The sequence below is a fragment of the Haplochromis burtoni genome, unplaced genomic scaffold (genome assembly GCF_018398535.1).
Source record: "Haplochromis burtoni strain Fernald_Lab_line unplaced genomic scaffold, NCSU_Asbu1 Contig_41, whole genome shotgun sequence".
Lineage (NCBI taxonomy): Eukaryota > Metazoa > Chordata > Actinopteri > Cichliformes > Cichlidae > Haplochromis > Haplochromis burtoni.
In genome coordinates this window covers 1,278,078-1,297,689 of record NW_024582402.1, presented here as the reverse complement: position 1 = coordinate 1,297,689, position 19,612 = coordinate 1,278,078, and the positions used below count along the sequence as shown (strand labels likewise).

General features: G+C 42.3%; 1 protein-coding gene across 1 annotated transcript in view; it reads right to left on the bottom strand.

The window, feature by feature from the left end:
- Positions 1–3,235: 3,235 nt before the first annotated feature.
- The window catches only part of LOC102293147 (ephrin type-A receptor 4-A), a 28,349-nt gene continuing 11,972 nt past the window's right edge, over positions 3,236–19,612 (bottom strand). The window contains exons 6-19 of the mRNA XM_005920561.3: positions 15,997–16,152; positions 14,871–15,407; positions 12,282–12,406; positions 11,978–12,137; positions 11,777–11,888; positions 10,942–11,000; positions 10,628–10,741; positions 10,343–10,528; positions 10,209–10,270; positions 9,807–10,016; positions 9,321–9,497; positions 6,844–7,031; positions 6,455–6,640; positions 3,236–4,119 (exon numbers count right to left, since the gene is read on the bottom strand). Coding sequence (XP_005920623.1) covers positions 4,002–4,119; positions 6,455–6,640; positions 6,844–7,031; positions 9,321–9,497; positions 9,807–10,016; positions 10,209–10,270; positions 10,343–10,528; positions 10,628–10,741; positions 10,942–11,000; positions 11,777–11,888; positions 11,978–12,137; positions 12,282–12,406; positions 14,871–15,407; positions 15,997–16,152 — 2,390 coding nt within the window. The 3' untranslated portion in view covers positions 3,236–4,001. The remainder of the gene's footprint in view (positions 4,120–6,454; positions 6,641–6,843; positions 7,032–9,320; positions 9,498–9,806; positions 10,017–10,208; positions 10,271–10,342; positions 10,529–10,627; positions 10,742–10,941; positions 11,001–11,776; positions 11,889–11,977; positions 12,138–12,281; positions 12,407–14,870; positions 15,408–15,996; positions 16,153–19,612) is intronic.

Sequence of the window (19,612 nt, the reverse complement as noted above, 5' to 3'; positions counted from 1 at the left end):
GTATTTGTGTTGATTGTCCGAACCTGTAGGATTAATCTTAATCACTGTGGTATTCCCTTTCTATTGGGTGAGGTCCATGGACGACACCCACACACATTCCTTAGGATTTACTTCTGAGCTCACAGACATCCTGGATTAATCCTAAAGTGTCTACTATCTTCATTAAAAAGGCATAAAATCTAATTTTAAAAAAGACACAAAGGGGTAATCGAATCATTGCACTGCAACTGACAAGAGTTTCCATCTAAGCAAAACTGAATCTTGTCTTACAAAACGGTTGCTTTGCTTGCAGAACTTCAGAGAAAATCGGGTGGTTTTGGATATTTAATGCATGTCTCTGCAAAAATGGCACCCTGGGGATCGTTTTCCCTAAGTGTGTGATAATGGCTGCAACAGAAGTTATTAATAGCAGGCTAATGTGTGTCAGATGCTACCTGTCCAGCAGCAGCAGCAGGGGAGAGAGAGCGCCAGGACACGAGTGACTGGCCAGCATAATGAGAGGGACATGGGCTGCCAATTTAGGCAGCTGCTTCTCCAGTGGTACTGAATGCTGCGAGTTTGTGTGTCTGGATGTGAGTGTGTACATAAATTTGTCTCCGCTCATTTCTTTTTTTTCTCTGATTTTTATATATACATATATAACACTCAACAGCAGCAGATAGAAATACAGCTGCATTCACGCATACGCTCACGGCCTCACATGCACATGTGCACACAGAGGCAACCTCATTGGGCTTACCGTGGGAATGCTTGTGGCACTATGTCAGTTACTGAGGTGATGCTTTTAATCCTGAAACAAATCTAGACTTTGTGTTGTGCGTCTCCAGCTGTGTGTGAGCGAGCGTGCCCGTGTACAAAGCACGATCTCGCTCCCATTAGATTACGGCTGGCTGAACAGCAAAGATACCCCACTGCCACTCCCACATGGAAGAGCGGGTAGGATTAGCCGGCTCTGTACCCACCCTAATCTAGGGACAAAAACCCACAATCGCCTCCCACTGAGACACGTAGACAGAAAGATTCAATTTGATCTGCCCTTCTCGATATAACAAGAGTGTCTTTTAGGGTTAAAATATCTACTGCTCACTCTACCATCAGTCAATGTGGATTCAGCACTAAACTGTGTCCTTTTTATCCCTGTGATTGATCAATTTGACGACAACTCGGAACGCCTACAGGCGACTTTATAGTAATAAATGCAATGAAAATGTAACCTTAAAGTGGTGCATGAAATATCTTTGCTAAAAAAAACTTTGTCATAGACTTCTGGATATGCAAGGGTGAATCTTTTCAAGGGTTTACAGTGATTAGAGCTAAATAAGCTAACGCTAACGTATTGAAGGTTCACATCTTAGTGTTTTGACATGCTAACAGTTTGTGCTTGACACTGAACACAAGACAACAAAAGTTAATTGGTCAAAGCCAGAGAGGGAAAGGATCAACATGCTGACACTGGAGCAAAAAACAAAAGATAACATCGTCTTTGAATTACAAATGTTTGCATTAAATTTCATTACTGTCCATTCAACAGCTGCTGACATTTCACAAACCAAGAAGACTCAAACTCCTGAACCTATGACTAATAAACACCTGCCCTACTGGCGGTAAAGTTTTGACTTTACTGATGCTAATTTATCATGACCTTTCCATAGTGGCAATGAAAGTGTCTGAAAAGATGTGCTAAAGGTTAAAATGTGTTGATGTGCCATGTGAAAGCTCCTTAAAAGTAGGGTGCTACGCTTTAAAAGTAGCGTTTGACACAGAAAAACGACGTCTGGCTAATAACGCGACGATTTCAAATTAAAAGCAACACAGTGAAGCGAGGAACAAGTCGGACTGTGTTGTTTTAGCGATGATGTCCTAAGAGTGGACTGGAATGACTGAAGCTGAGCTGAGATCATTACTTAAAAAAAAAGTGAGATAAGGGAGAGAAACGGGAACAACTGATGAGAGAGGCTCTTTCCCGTGCTTTTGCCTGATGGCACCACTATAGGAAATATCAGGTAATCACCAAAATCAGCAGGATTCAAATTTCTAAGTGATGACAAAACCAACAGAGTCACCTGCAGAGCACATCTACCAGCTTAGTCACACACGCTACATCCATACAGCCAAGTTTGAAACAGTGGATAGTGAGTTTATTCAACCTTTGAAGAGTTTTTCTTAATAAGACAGCTGCTACTCTGTTTCTTTTTTTTCCAGGTAGAGTTGAGTGCATTGATGCATCATTCCAAAAGGCTACCTGCTAAATGTGGTGTCAGTGTCTCATTATTTGACGAAAGCTGCCTGTTTCATTGCTCCGAGCCAACACAACTCTTTCCCTCTGTCTCTCTCTTCCTCTTTCTGTCTCTTACTCAGAGGCTTCCGCCTCATTAACCACCATCAGCATTTTGCTTGCTGTGTGTGATTTGGACGTACTGAGAGGGAGGCAGGGGGTCGTGTGTGTGTGTATTCGCTTCTTGGTGCGCAGGCAACTCTCATTAGGACGGAAAAACATTGACATTTTTTGCCAGAATGAAACCCAATCATATCTTCGCCTTTTTTATATATATATCAAAGGGTTCCTCCAATCAACTCGCTGGTGTGTGTTTGCGTGTGTCGCAGTATACACATATATATGCAGTGTATGTTTGTGTGGCGGTGTAGCGGGAGACAGATGTTTGCTGATTTGACATGTTTGCACTGCAGACTCAGCCCAATTTAGTGAGAAAAAAACTGAAGAAGAAAGAAAGAAACCAAAATTTTTTTAAAAAAGCACGAGGCCACACAGATGCTCTTGGTGACAGCCCACTCTTAATTTTCTCTTCTTTTAATTTAAGTTTGTTTTCTCCTCACAGCTTTTCCTTTCTCCCACTCTGTCTCCTTCTTTTCTCTTCTTCTGTGTCTCTTTTCTCTTTCGTACCCACTCAAACGCAACACTGTGTGCGATAACACCAGCAGACTTTCAGCTGGGTGTTCTTCTGGAGTTGTTTTCCTTGTTACAGGCACCTCTGACTAAGTCTCGACTTTCACAGAGGACACTTTCTTCTGCCAAAACGGAGAAATTATAAACATAAAGAGCCCGGAGAGTGCATTACAGTGAACTTTAAATATATTACAGTTCCAAACTTCTGTTAAAACACAATTAAAAACCTACATACACTGATGGTTTGGCATTTATTGCAATGCAATATGGCACTCATTACAACATTTCTCAGTGTTTCTATTTTACTATGCACAAACTAGATTTTTTTTAAAAAAAGCTCATAAATAAACAAACTGCTTCATGTATCTATTTCTTAGCATCAAACAAGTGACAAGTACACGGACACCAATGGACAACATCCTAATCTAAATGTTTACTTCAACAGAATCAAAAGTTCATACAGTTTAAAATAAAAACATGAATATAAAAAAAGAAAAACACAAGCGAAATCATACAATTGGTTAGCATCATCCTCCTGTATGAAACTAGTAAGAGCTCGTAATGATACATTCTTTCCGGCTTCTCCTGCTCCCTCTTTAACGTTGCATATTAAGGTTATTCAATGATAGCTGACATCTTGACGAGGGAGAATTCATGTAGGATGCACTCACGCTACGCACGCCGCACAAACACACGCACAAACACAGACACACGAGCAAACAAAATACATTTTGTTCAAGTCGAGCACAAAAGCAGCCAAAGGGACAAACTAGGTTGGAAGCCATTCTGCTTACGCACATGTCAGCCTTCAGAAAACAGATGAGAAAAGAGGAGAAGAAGTGAAACTGGATAAGAGGATGAGGCTTCAGTCTAAGCTGCCGGTAGCTCAACGCTATCGGCGACCACGTCCAGATCACGGTTTATAGAAAACTCCACAGGATGGAAGTTCACAAAAAGTGCTGCTTTTCAATCTTCCTTTCTTCCGTCTCGCTTTGCGTTTCTACTGTACGACGCTCCTTTATATTTCCACTGGTGAAAAGTCCCTCTAAAGTGCACAGATGAGGTAAATGAAACAGGTTTGTATCCATTCGCCAGCTCAGACTGGAACCATAGTGTGCTGCATGTGTTGCATTTGAGAGAATATTTCTTGCTGCACACTAGCAATTAGTATGTCCTGATGTGACGGTGTGATTATTCCAAGTCTGTCCATCTCCCTGTGGGTGCACAGACAGAGATAAATGTTCAGACACACAAAGGCACAATATGCAGTATTTAAGGGATAAGGCTGGCTGTTATTTTCTTTTGATCACGAGCCTACTTATTTTAAATTGACCCACACTTTGACTTTCACCACACACAAACATTTGGAGATATTTAGGGTTTTGCATCTGCTCAACTATGCATTTAAATCACTGGGTAATAACAGGCCAGCGGTCTATCAATTAAACTACAGCCGTAATATGAAAAGTTTAATATACTTCATGCCTTTGCACCACAAACACCATTGTCTCCCAGCACTAAAAGAGTAAAGCAACAAAACGAAGCAACGTAATCAAGAAACCACATGCTAATAAAACAAAGACTGTATATAAAAGATGGCAACTGCAGCTAATGTGATGTCTAACGTGAATTGGTCTGTGGGTTCCCATCTTCAGGGCTTGAAATATTGAAATGATCGCCTACTTGCTTTAAGAAAAAAAAAAAAAAAAGCAGACATGATGAGTGAGGAGTGGGTGTGGCTTAGAAGTCGAGGACACTGCATGCTCACATGTCAATGCAACACGCTCTCATTCCCAAAGCGTAACATTTTATGCTAGGTGACAAATCGTCAGTTTAATACGCTTCCTGCCACCCAACACGTCCTTATATTACGAGGTCAGAAAAATGAGGAAACATGAGAGCCTTTTGGAATGAATCTACACATATATGTTCGTTTAACTTAAATCGCTTTGGAAAACATTAGCTAACGTCATTAAAGTGCTGGTTAAAGTTAGGGATAAAGTTAGAGTTAGGGCTCGAATACATGGCTGGAACGTGTATTACCGTGTAGCATAAGAACGCAGTAGGTCACCTTTCGCGTTACTCAGGAACGCCTCAGGACTTTACAAATCGTTGCTATATTATGCCTCGGGAGTGAGAACGGGCTGGTCAATGATTTCTCAGTTGGAGTGTAGCCACGTACAAAACATTTCTGCCTTTTACATTTAAATGGGACTAAAATTTACAAAATAAACATTACTCTTTGTTAAAAAAAAGTCTTCATAATAGTGGTTCAGTTTACAGGTTTATAAATCTAGAAAAAAGATTTGGACCTTTGCTTTTCTGCAACTGGAGTGATTGAACCCTGCTGACTATTAGAAAGAATCCAGCATTTCAGAGCTAAACCTCAAGTGAGGAAGCAGAGGACGATGGATGGATGGATGTGTCACAGTCCCATGTTTTTGAGAAGTTTGTGACATTTTTAGTTTTTAACTTCCTTTGGTTTTGGGTTGTTTTGATTTTGTGTTCTGGTTCTTGAGTTAATTTATTACCTTTATAATCCCCCCCAGCGTTTCCCTCTTCCTTCTCTCTTCCTAGTAACTCATGCCTTACACGAGTTGTGTATCGTCGTCTTTCTACTTTTATCAGTGTTATTTGTCGTTTGGTTAATCCCTAGTTAACATTGAAGGTTAGTTTTTATTTCTTTTGTTTCCATCTTTGTGATTCTCTATTTATTCCTGCTTTGTTTCACCTGGGATTCATTATTTCCACCTCTATCCTGCTCCCTCCTGTGTTTTGCTGTGTAATTAGCTCACAGCGTATTTATAGTCATTGTCTTCTTCTCCGTTATGACGCATTTTTATAATCTCAGCTGTTTCTGCTCGGTTCTAGTTTTATGCTTAATTTTTACCCTTTAGACTCTCTGCCAACAAAGGCTCTTTTGCTTTTTACCTCCCCTGCCTCTGTGCCTCACGCTGGGTTTGTCTCATCACTATTCATCACAGAAGGTTGCATCCTTCTTTTATATACAGTCTACAAATGCAAAACAGGTCTGTTTTAATGCCATTAAGAGTGAGTGCGAGCTAAACTCGCTGCTAATGAGAACACCCAATTAACACAAAAAGAAGCATTTGTAAGATTATGAGGTGACACTAGCTTTTTAAATGATGTAATGTTATAGTCATGAGTAGCTTTTATCACTCACTTTCCCCCCTAATTATGTTTCTGGTTAAACTAAACAAGGCTTACAAACAGAAGGTACTTTAAAAAGACTGTAATATGGATCATCACTGACGTTTTTCAGTTAATAAGCATTGAGATCATTAAAGTGTTAAATATTACAGGACAGAATGAAAGCTGCGATTATACAGAATAAATAAATTTCTTACACCCTGTTTCAGCTTTTCATGACACTGAATTTTGATTCAGAAATACGAGTGGGTTTCTGTTGCTAGTTTTAACTCGATTATGCCTAATGCTTAAAAAAAAATCACAGATTCCATTTTTAAGACATTTTTAATGCCAGAGTGGCTCCTATTTCAATCCATTTTCACATGAAGGTACACTTACTGGTGTGTGAGAGCCAGAAGACTGTCAAGGCTGGTGTAACCCGCTGCTGCAAGGGTGTCTCTGTACCTCTCCAACCCAATGGACTGCAGCCACTCACACAGCGACCACTCGGGCACACACATCTCCGGTATGACCGCCACACACACCTCTGAACCCACCCCTGACTCCAGTATTGTGCCTGTGGGTCTATATGTGCAGAAAAAAACAGCAGGTTGGTGGTGGCAAGGGACTGAAATAGGAGTGTGAAGTCATAACTGAAGAAAAAAAATCATAAAGATGTGGGAGTGGGTGTGAGCACAATATGATGAATGTGGATATGTGTGGATGTGCATGTAATTGCTACTTTGCTTGAGGAAATTTCTGTCTTTGCTTTCGTGCACTGCAAGTACCTTTCCCCTCCTGTCCGGCGCAAAGTCCCAGGGTTGCGTATGAGTTTATCCAACATGTTGAGGATCTGGCTGAACGTGGGTCTCTCTGCTCGATCCCTCTCCCAACAGTCCAACATGAGCTGGTGCAGCACCACAGGGCAGTCCATGGGCGCAGGCAGTCGGTAGCCCTCTTCTATTGCTTTGATCACCTAAAAAAGGTTTCACATTGTTATCAGAAAACCCAAAACCCAAGATGTTCCAAAAATTTGGTCACGTGAAAATTGTTAAACGCAGACCAAACACAAGAAAATGTGAAACTGCACCTGTTTATGTTTAAATGGCCATTTGAAGCTATAAGATGAGCTTTCCTGATTACTTAGCAGCTGACTTGGTTAGCATTGGTAATTATCCTCATGCAGAGCACAGTTCATGTGTTGCTTTTTAAGAAGCATAAAACGTCCATTTACTAATTGTCCTTCTTTTCAAAGCAGTAGCATCAGCTGCTTATCTGTTAGCTTTTATGGTAACAGCCTGTCATGTAAATTCTAGCCAAATAACCCGGGTTACACTCTCACTGAATGGGCGCTACACTAATCTACCTAATGACAATGTGTAATGTTCACCATGTTCATCATCTTAAATTTGGATGATAGCTTTCAAACATTTAGTGACCAACTTTGACCCGCTCTTGCTTTTCTGCAGCTCCAGAAAAAATAAGGATGACAAATATTATTATGATTCATTCTTTGTGAACCACAAATATCTGGGTAAAATATTATGGCAACCCATCTAAAACTTGTACAGTCACTTAGCTAAAAAAAATGCTGTGGTGTATACTTACTGTCAGAAAACACTTTTTTTTAGACTTTTAAATAAATCTGTGGTTTTTGTAAGGAAATGATGAAAATCGTGCGACTGCCGTTTAAACTTCACCAATAGCAAAGCAAATTCTTCTCCCTGAAGATTTATTACTCGCTTGTTGTTTTCCAAACGGTTCCCAAAGTCGTCTCACCACTAACTGCGATTGATTTTAATTTCCTGCAGATGTGTGCAGCTCTGCATTTTCCTGTGTGCAGTGCAGATATCAAGCAGCACATGTCTGCAACACACTCTGTAAACCTTTGCTATACTAAAATGCTACTCAGTCAAAACCCGTCTCGGTATGAAAAGTATAGCCGGGATATTCATAAAGAAAGAAAACAAAGTTCACTTGTTTCTGTTAGTGAAGTAAGTTTATAATATAAATCTATGCACTACAAAAAATAAGCTAATAAAGTGCATAGTGCACCTCTGCTTGTGCAAATTTCCCCTTTTAATACTTGGACAAAATAAAAATCAACTAAATGTCCAAACAGTGCTGCAGATGAAATCCATCACATTGCAGACATGTCCACAAGTCATCTTAGTTATTTCAACTACTCCAAATGAACTCTGTAACACCATTTTTCTTCATATGTCGATAAAAGTTTACAAAGTACAGCCGACTCGGTCGGTATCTCCTCGAACAGATCAAGTAATATTTTACATCCATTTCCCCTTCTATTACTGGCTTACAACACCGAAAGCACATTTGCAGCGCATGATGATATATAATTTAATCACTTCATCTCTTTACCCTCTCCAGTGTAATTAGCGTATGAATTCTTGAGCTATGTCCAAAAAGCTTGTTCTATGAGGTCACAGTGACGTTTATCCAGAAAATCAGTCTAATCCAAGTAAACATATGTAATGAAATCCTTTCCCGCCATAGTGACCTTCACCTTTGAACGTTTGTGCCAGACTTGAAAAAAATTCCCCTGAAGGCATTCCTGAGATATCATGTTAACAAGTAAGAGAGAGACTAATGATGGATGGAAAAGCAGAAAACATAGTGCCTCCAGCTGCATCTGTCGCTGGTGCAGAGTCCTAAAAACACAATTACTGCCTGGCTTGGCTGAGGAATGACTCTAAGCAGCCAATTCATATATGTCTCAATATTTATCTTCAATAAAACGTCCTCTGATTGCTTTCAACTTACCCAAGGATCTCAAACCCAAATTTTGCACTTTTTTTTGCATTTTACAAACAGCACAGAGGTCAAAGACACTGCTCAGAGAGAAGTGCACAGAGGACAGTTTATTTTTGTCTGAAATATGCAAAAGAAGTGAGGTGTGTTGTGTAGACGGGGTTAATTTAAGTCCCATTTCCTGTGTGAGCATTAGCAAAAGTTTAATTTGACTTCTAGAGAAAGTCACAGCTCACAACTTGTTTGCGAAAATTCTAATTAATGTTAATGCTTGTGGCTCAGAAGCTGTAGTATATGTGTATATGTCATTTTAGCTTCAGAGCTGATCACATGTCCAAAAACACAGCTTTGTGTTACATCACATAAGCCATTGTTTTTACTTTCACTCTTTCTTCGAGGATAAAGATCATTCACACACATCAAGAATTCCAGCATTCTTTTTCTTTTTTTCTACAAGGCATCGCATGGATTCAATAATATTAAAATTACTCACATCTTGGTTGTTCATGTCCCAGTAGGGTCTCTCTCCATATGAAACCACCTCCCACATAACGATACCATAACTCCACACATCGCTGGCTGTGGTGAACTTCCTGTAGGCTATAGCTTCTGGAGCAGTCCATCTGATGGGGATTTTCCCCCCAGGAGAAAGATAAGTCCCAGTGGCCTCCTAAAACAGCAGTAAAAGTCACACTGGTTAATTGAATAATTTATGTTTTTTAGGATTTCATTTAATCAGTCGGGGGCGAAAAAACCTCCTCACTGCTAATGTTTATTGCTCTAAGCGTCGCTCTTTCAGCGGCGTCTATTCATTTGATGAATTCTACAGCTTTTTGGCCGCCTTTAACAACAAATGTGTGAACTGAAGATGTGATAGCACATATATATATGAAATATGTAAGTGATAAAGAATAATGAATTTGCAATCATTAAAAGCAAAGCATTGTTTTAACATGAGGAAAATAACAGTGTGTCTTACCCTTGCAGTGTAGGCGGCCTCTGGGTCGTCCTCCAGAACTCGGCTCAGGCCAAAGTCGGACACCTTACACACCAGGTTGCTGTTCACCAGGATGTTTCGTGCTGCCAGGTCTCTGTGCACGTAGTTCATGTCTGACAGGTACTTCATACCTGAGGCGATGCCGCGCAGCATGCCGACCAGCTGGATCACTGTAAACTGGCCGTCATGTTTCTGAAATGGTACAATTGCAGAGACAGGAAGGCAAGTTAACACAGACACCCACAGCTAGCAGTACAGTCTTGACTGACTGCATTTCATCTGTGATTTAAATCTTTTTCACCACATTTTTTTAAATACCACTCAGAACCAAAATTTATATTCATTTCATAACAGGAGATGACAGCATAATAAAAGGGCCCATACCCGAAGAAATGCATCCAGAGATCCATTTTCCATATATTCTGTGATGATCATCAATGGTTTACCTGAAGAGGTAAAGAGTTTTATAAATATCAGGCAAAATCTCCACACTGAGTTCTAAGCTGAGCACTACTCACATCTCGTGACGACACCCTCCAGCCTGATGATGTTCGGGTGGTCAAACTGTCCCATGATGGATGCCTCAGACAGGAAGTCCCGCCTCTGTTTGTCAGAGTATCCTGCCTTCAGACTCTTGATGGCCACATAGATCTCCCTCTTCCCCTGCACACGCAGCCGACCGCTGCACACCTCCCCAAACTCTCCTACACACACACAGAGATAGCAAAAACAGCAGCGTCAGCGCCAAGTAAGCATGTGTGTGTGGGTTTGTGAGTGTGCGCGAGCACCGATGCCAGGCTTACCCATGCCAATAACCTTCTCAATGTGAATACTGCTGACATCAATCTCTTTGGCAAACTCGTGGATGGCCTGATCGGGGTCTTCATAGGTGAACGGGTCCACATAGATTTTCACTCCTGCAAAGGTAGGAGAGGCGGGAGAGGAGACGAGATGAAGGAGGAGAAGGAGGGATGCAGAGGAGGGTGAGAAATTGTTGTATAACTGCATATGTTATGTAAATATCTTTTGGCGGTATGCGTATAAGATGTGCAGGTGGATCTGAAGGAATAGTTGGAGAAACAGCATCCACGAGACCTTACGTGCACATATGCAGTACCTGGGTTAAGATGTTTCTCTTCCTCCGAGTCCTGCTTTGTTTTACTGTACTTGCTCCTCCTGATGAGACATAAATGAGGGACAGACAATGAAGATAAGTGAGCTCGTAGCCATCTTTTTCATTTATTGGGTCTTTTGTGCTGTGATTTTTAGTCATTTGACCTGACAAAAGGCCACGTGTGTCACACTGCTTTTAACTTTGTGTGCTTTCTCTTCTAGCAGGGCTGGATTTTCAAGGATTTGCCGCAACAGAAAGCAGTGACAATGAGGAAGGCAGAGCAACGGGCTGCAGGAAAGCATAGAACGACCAGATCAAAGCATTTAAGCGAGAGAGGGAGGAGGCACAACGCCTCAGGTAGCGCAAGATAAAAGGTGTTTTCCATTAAACAAAGAGACTGTCAAAAACACCTTTGTGTCTGAGCAGGTGTGTGCGTGAGTGTGTGTGTGTGGGCATCTGCGCATGCTGGTGAGGGTGCACGCCAGCGGAAGCTGACACACATGCTATGTTGCTGAAGAGACTGTAATGACAAGTCAGGGACAAAGGGATTATCACTGTCTCCACTTTAATCCCTTTTAAAAGCTTCAGGTAACACACACACATTATTTAGGCCCACAATAGCAGGGGAACTGTGGCTGTTGTTTGTGTGCGCTGAAGCAGTTTGGTCAGAAGCAGTAGTTAACAGAAAGGCTGCACTCATGTTGACGTCAGCTTTGCACTGATGAGAACTTTCTAGCCGGCCTAACAAGTCTATAGGTGTGTATGGCTACTGGATCTTTTGTGTTTGTATGTCTGTGTTGCTGTGTGTGTGTCTGTGTGTGTGTGTGTGTATATATACCTGCGACTAATGATGAAGACAGCTGCAGATATCAGCAGTAAAATTCCAACCCCGCTGACAGACAGCAGCAGGAAGGCAGAGTTGACTCCTTCTCCAATCAGAGGGAAGGGATCTAAGGAGGAAGGACACAGAAGTCACCAACCAAAAAGTGATAGCTGCTTCTTTTAAAACTCACACTACTGAAAGGCGCTGTTTGCATACCTGAATTTGTGGAGAATTCGAAGGGAGTGCTGAACTCTCCATATCCAGCAGCTGTGCGAGCGCGCACATGAAACACGTAAACAGTGAGGGGGTTGAGACCCGTGACATCGACACTCCGAGAGAAGGTCCTCATTATGCGGTACGACCTCTCTCTCTGATCCTGATTAGCCGGGACAAAAAGAAGGGTATCTATTCAGTGTCTGAATGCAAATCCATCCTCACCATCAGTGCAATGCGAACAGCGAGCCGGCATATTGACATTCCAAACAGCTGCCTGAGCTGAATTAACCTGCGGGCAGCTCACCTTTTCATAGAACTTGACCTCGTACTCCAGGATGACCCCGTTGGGTCGATCCGGCTGTTGCCACGACAACGACAAACTGTGCCTGGTGACATCAGTGGCTTGGATAGACGACACTGGAGAGGGTGCTGAGAGGAGAGAAACATGATGAGAACTAATACAAAGACAATAGTCTAACCCAGTGTTTCTCAAATGGTACTCATACCCCTAGGGGCACTTCAGAGTACTGCAGGAGGTACTTTTTTTTCCCTAAATCAGAATCAGAATCAGAATCAGAATCAGAATACTTTATTGATCCCTGGGGGAAATTATTTTTTGTTATAGTGCTCCATCCAAATGGTAATTTAATGATATATGAGCCAAACATATTTTAGCAACAATTATTTCAATAACAAAAGCTCGCTGAACTACATTTCATTTTCCATATTCCTATTTTCATCCAGCTGCCGCAATACCTCACAGAAGGAAAAAGCACCAAGTACAATCCCGTCTACTGTGAGCACAGAACCACATCCAGATATTTAATGACAGACGAAAATCGTGAAAATGGTACAGAGTTTCAAGCGTAGCACAAGTACAGACACCACAGAAAAAGAGGTGATCCATATATTTGTGCTAAGCTTCCCTTTGTGTAATGACTCTGATCAAAACAAAGCAAAGACACCGACTGTGCCTGGAAAAGAGTTTGATCGCTGCAGTTGCCTCTCTGGCACAGAAAATGACAAAAATCCTCAGTGATGCACGAGTCCCTGTTTGTTACTAAATCTGAGGTGCAACCCACAAGAAAGACTCGGTTCAGTGAAATTCCGTCTGTCTTTGGTGGATTTCCACCACTTTTGCAATCGGTAAATGCAAAATGTAACGGTTTGTATTTTTATTAACTGACACTGACACTTTTACATCATATTGGCCTTGAAATATTTTAAATAGTTTACATTATTTAAAGAAAGTTTGAGGAGCATCAGTATAACATATGCAGAATGACAAGCTGAATATGCTCTAATGCTGATTCTAAGGTGAACCATATGATAGTTTGGCGTCACTGAACACAGCTCAGAATGGCTGTTTATCAACAGTCCCATTGACCCAGTGCACCCGAGAACTGACCTACATCTCGTTCCTTCCTATTCCACAGAGACAAGCTCCATTCTGCACTCTCTCCCCTTAAATCCCTCCACATTTCCCTCCTTTTAACTCTCTCTTTGTCCTCCTTTGTGGCTGCTCATACGATATCGAGCCATATGGTAGTGCAGGTTGGGCTTGACAGATCCCAGGCACGCTCTCATGCTGTGCACACGCTGCTAAGTTATTTCCCCGGGGCACCTGGAACCAGGCAGGTGCGCTGCTTTCTAAATGCCACCATAAAGACTTACAGCAATGACAGTTGAGATGTAACAGCATCAAAAAAAGAAAGAAAGAAAAGCAAACGCTGAAAACTAATGGAGAGCATGTGCGAGGAACGCCACACACCAGCTGACACCTTCACAACTAAAATGAAACACTTCATAAAATGTGAGTGACTTTTCAAATAGTTTTGCGGTTAAGCATTTTACGGCAAAAAAAAAAAGAGGAAAATCCCACCCTTTGGTACGCCGGCGCTGTTGAGTGTCGACACGATTCTGCTCAGTTATTTAAGTGTGGCGATTTACTTTTTATTGCATCCGTTTCCCCCTTTAACCAACTCTCTCTATTTGTTTTTAAGTCTGTGATTTACATTTTCCAGAATGCTTTCTGACATCCTCTTGAAAACACCCCTATAATTAATTCAGCTGTTGTTAGGTGTAGGAGGACAGAGTAATAACTATGGCAACTGTGACAGTGATAGTAAGAGAACAAGTTTCCGGCTGGAAGAGAGCACGACACGGGCCTTGTCGTGTGTTTCTCCATTAACAACTTAACCAGTTTTCACACATGAAGCCTGAACAATGTGGAGACAATGAAGCCAGGATGACATTAAAAGTAGTAGTCTGCTTTTAGATGTGATCTCACTACCAGGATACTGTTTAACCAAGGAGCTAAACAAAGTATTCCTAAGTAAAGCATGCAGGAGGCAGAGGGGCAGGAGACAGGACCGCTGGCTCACTGTGAATCCACCAGATCATTACCTGCTAAATTCATGCAAGTAGCTAAATTAAAATATCCCATTGTGTGGTACATTTGCGTTCTCACATACAGAAAGGTTTAGCCCCACTGGCCGTCATGTTTCTGCTTCTCACATGTTATCCAGAACCTTCTCAATTTTCAAATGAAACTGTGTTTTCCATTCATTGCAAACCAATATGTACCTTTACTTCCTATCACAAGTGGGAAAATTGCCATTGTTTTACAGCTTTAAAGTGCTTACAGCAGATGCTACTTTCAATACACACAGATGCAGTATACCTACATGCGGAGCATGTGCATATCTGCTTGTGCAATCTACAGTTTTGAGCTTTACTCATGCGACCGAACTTCCCGTGGGCCTTCGCACGCACTGAGTAGCGGCTTGTATTCTGCTGACCCACTTACGGACAACATCTATAAGCAGATTTTGTGTTACAGTCAACAATCTGACAAACAGATTTATCACAAACAAACACTTCTCTTTCTCACCAGCTTGGTTGGTGGTGACGCTCACAGACACACTCTGTGCTGCCCCTGCACCACTGGCCTGGGAAACCCCATTGCGCGCATGGACAATGAAGGTGTAGTGCGTGTGGGCCCTGAGCTCGCTCACCACCACCCTGGTGGTCGTGAGGCCCGTCTGACCGGGAGAGAAGAGCACATCTGAGCCGCAGGGCGCGCAGAACTGAGAGCTGGAGACGGAGCCGCCGCCAGAGCCAGGCCGGGGAAAATCTCCAGGCCTGCTCTGGAAGACACCTCTGCCTAGATGAGAAGCTTCGGGTCCCACAATCCCCTGGTCTGACTGCATTCCCAGCCCACTATGCTGAGCCTCAGGCTGAGAGATGCTGCGATTCCTAGGAATGGCTCTACCACCAGTGTGGCTGTGGCTCCCAGTCTGACAGATGAGACACTCCAGACTGTAGCTTGTGTCACTTCTTCCTCCCAAACGATGAGGGGGGGTCCATTCCAAGACCACTGAGGTCTCATTCACCACCGAAATGAGCTGCTGTGGGGCTGATGGTGGCTCTGAAAGAAGAGCGTAAGGGGTGGGGGGAGGGCATAAACATAAATGAAATCAACCATATACTGTGAATTCAAAATGTGGAAGTAAATGGAATGTGCGGGGCTTCTGGCACAGCCTAAAATGCAGACATCTGGCATTAGACTGAAAATCATACGGCTGTGAGATGTTTTTGATGGGGTTGATGTTTTCGTCTGTGGCCTTTATTTTTTTGTACGTGTGCCTGAGAGATTGTGTGTATGTGTTTTTGCTTTTCCCAGGCCAAGAAAACCATGTGCTGTATATAGGCATAATTACGCTAACCAAGGCCACCAAGTCTGTCACACAGAAACTACTCATAGACTTACACAGCGACAGAGAAAGGGGGGAACATTTATTCACTTCCTGATGTCTTTAGTTATCACTCCCTAACAGAATGTAGATGGTGGCTTAGTCATAAGGAATGGGATTGTGAAACAGGAGTGGCATTCAGACACATTTGTGTGCCCCTCTGTTTGTTAGAGATATAGACTTTGGGTAAAGACGGCTGTGCTTATTGCTTTTGTTTGTGCAAATGCATACACGTATCGTTTGTGTCTGCGTGTGTACTCTTACGGGTACAGGCCATGGAGGGAGGGTCAGTATCAGCACGGAAGAATCCAGCATGGCAATCACAGATAGTTGCTCCATCTCTGAGTGAGTGGCTATGTGGAGGACACTTGGCACATCCTGGATCTGTAGACTTGGCCTTGTAGAAACCAGCACGACAGGCTGCAAAGACACAGAGAAAGAAAGATTCCATTTGAAACATCTGCATTAAAAAAAACAATGATAAAAACAGGCCACACTGTCTCAAACATGAACATTATTTTTTGGAGAGCACAAAAAACTGCATTTGCATTGCTCCAGGAGCACTGCTGTGCTGGTCCACTACTTCGTAACATAAAAACGCTGACCTCATGCATCACACCTTCCTTCCACCCTTGCTTTGTGAATGAGTATTTTCAGAGGTGAAACATGTCTGAACCTCACTATTTTTGCTATGTGCTACAAAGAATAAAGGACAACTTCAGATGAAATTAAATTCATTTTTTAAAGTGTTCTTGAGGAATTATTCTCCAGGCTTTTTGAAGCTGTCTCAGGATTTCAACATTGGCAACTTCTTCACTCATTTTCAGTCCAGTCTTTCTACCTGACCATTTTCAGGGAAATAATCTCCTGTTTGCTAAGTCACTTAACACTGACCTATCATTCAAGAATAAAAGGCACCTAACTCAAGGGACAAACCAGTGTTGTGTCTAGACATAACAGACAACCTGGCAAAGCACCAATTTCATATTCTATCATTAGCACGTTGTTACTAGCAACCTATGGTAAATGGCCTGTATTTGTATAGCGCTTTTACTAGTCCCACCTAGAGACCCCAAAGCGCTTTACACACCCAGTCATCCACCCATTCACACACACATTCACACACTGGTGGAGGCAGCTATAGTTGTAGCCACAGCTGCCCTGGGGCAGACTGACAGAAGCGAGGCTGCCATATCTGGCCAACACCAGTAGGCGGTAGGTGAAGTGTCTTGCCCAAGGACACAACGACCGAGACTGTCTGAGCCGGGGCTCGAACCGGCAACCTTCCGATTACAAGGTGAACTCCCAACTCTTGAGCCACGATCGTCACAGATCGTGGCTCCTATGCAAAAACACATTGTTTTTTCCCATTTCTTTAGTTGAATCTATGAAGACATTATCACAATTTGAGAGGCATAACAGAATCTTTCCACCAACAAGGTGACTCCCAAAGAGCTGTTAGCTGAAAAAACCTGATATGGCTGGACTGAAAATCAGTGGCAACAGGTTCGAATTTAAAATTGTGCTCTCCAATGCATCCATCAGAGTGTAAATGTTATATGGAAAGCACTTAAGCATAAAAATGTATTTGTATAAACGAGGTATGTTGTGTAAAACAGAGGTTGCAGAAAGAGTAGAAAAGCACTATCTCTTAGTATTTACCATGTACCCAGCAAAATATAGAGAAATAAAGGGTGCTTCAAACTTTTGCACAGGGCTGTATATCTAAGCGGAGAAAATAATTGTGTTGTTTTAGTGTTAACCTGTCTGGGATTTATGCAGTTCGCTCTGATGTTGGCTCCGACTGTGCGCCCAGTCACACAGGTGGCATTATGCAGTTTTCTACATTTATTACATGCCAAACACATCTAGTTTAAAAATCAGTTCATGAATTCAATTCATAACTTCTAATAAATTTGAAATGAAATGTATAAATACTTTATAGGCAGTGAAATACATTCTGAGCGTATTAGATTCCAAATATACACCCAATAATTTTTGGTGTGAAACGTTGTGCAAGATATCTTTACAAACATATTAATAATTAATGAGATTATAGGAGTTAAAGTCCACCCCGCGGCAGGCTGCAATTAGTGCTGTCAACATTTACTTCCAAGGTCCTAACCCTTGATACAGTTTTTTGTTTTTGCCTGTATTGAATGCTTAGAGAGCCTTTGCAAAATTCAAACTGACAAGCGGAGTAGGTTTTTCCTTGGACAGCGTTTTGATCCGAAGACAAACAACTGCTAAGGAAAAATCTGGAGAGAGAAACAGATCCAGCGCGAGGGGGGAGGGGCACGTTGACTTCTTTTATCTTTAACTTTGATGAGCAAAGAAAGGAACACCTAAAAGAACACTTACTGATCAGCTCCCACTCACACGCAGAAACCAGAAACACTAGAACTGAATACATCAAAACTCCTCAGCGCCGGCAGCCCACACAAATATAATTGACATTTAAATATATGAAAGAGGAGAAACAGAGAAGGAGAGGGGCTGAGAGAGAGACAGAGGAAGAGTGGAGGGAGATACATCTTCTCTCTGTATACCAGGGAGTTCATGCATTGACAGAACAACAATACAATAAATGAGTGCATAATTATACTGCTTGACATCCACTGGTGAAGCAAAAGAGATGGCAAGGCATGGCTGCTTAGAGCAATTTCTTCTCTCTCTTTACTTTCAGAAGGAAATCCTTTATTTGTTTCCACTGCAATCATTTTTTCAACACCTTCTTTTTCCATCATCACACCCTATTCACTCTCCTTCCTCGATCCCACCGTCTTTCCCAATTCTCCGCTTTTTCCCCCCCCAGTCCTTTTCACATTTGCACAGGGAGATGAAGACATCCCAGTGAGAGTGGATAGGAATCTGGGAATGATGTGTGTGTGTGCGTGTTTGTGTTTAAGTGCGTTAGTATGCTTTATGACACTCTCGTCGGTAGATGAGAGGGAGGAAGTCTCCTCTGTAATCTACTCAGACCAACCATCCTGCCCCATCTGTGTGAGCCTCCACAGATTTGCTCTTTCACACACTCATTTGCCCTCCCTTTCACATTTCACAGTCTCCCTCCTTCGCTCCCCATGCACTTCCTCCTCGACCTCCACTTATCTGTCTTTCTCCGATAACTCTTCTCCATACATCGCTCTCCTCTCGCAGTATCAAGCCACGAGAAACCTTTGAAGCGTTGGCTGGCATTCTTTATACCCCCATATCGATACCAGGGGTGCCGCGCACAAGTACACACAGCTGAAAACTACTCGGTCGAAACCTGTAAATTCATAAAACGGCTGATAAGAACGGCTTTCATGTGGCGAGTGACTCATCGTGTTGTGGCAGTTTAGACAATAAAGTGCAAGATAAAAATACAGTCATTCTCCAGCTGTTCTCCGCATTCCTTTATCAACAGTGTAGGTAAGACAGAAAATTATCTGAACCTCTGAGGAGGACTTAGAGGTTGATTACAAGGCTCAACAAGAATCTGCCAGGGGGGTAGCACACTGCTTTTTGTTTCTGTCCCATCTAATCCTCCATCCTCCTCACAAACAAAGACGACACACTGAAGGGGGGAGAGAAAGAAGCAAGCAAGTATTTGAAGCCATAAACTTCCTTCAGCGCCCTCTTATGTCTCTATTCTCTCTTTTCTCTGTAGCCTTTTGTGTCTCCTTTAGCACCGGTTACTGGAGGAGGGTGGGTTTTTGGTGACCTGGAATGAGAGCCCATGAGGGTGTCATTAACCCGACATTAACCCTACGCTACCGAAGGCCGCGCGAGAGCTTGGGTTTGACCGGTAAAGCAGCAGCGATAGGGAAGCACGCTTACTGATAAGGTGGAAATTTGAAAAAAAAAAACAAAGACGCGTGTGTGTGTGTGTGTGTGT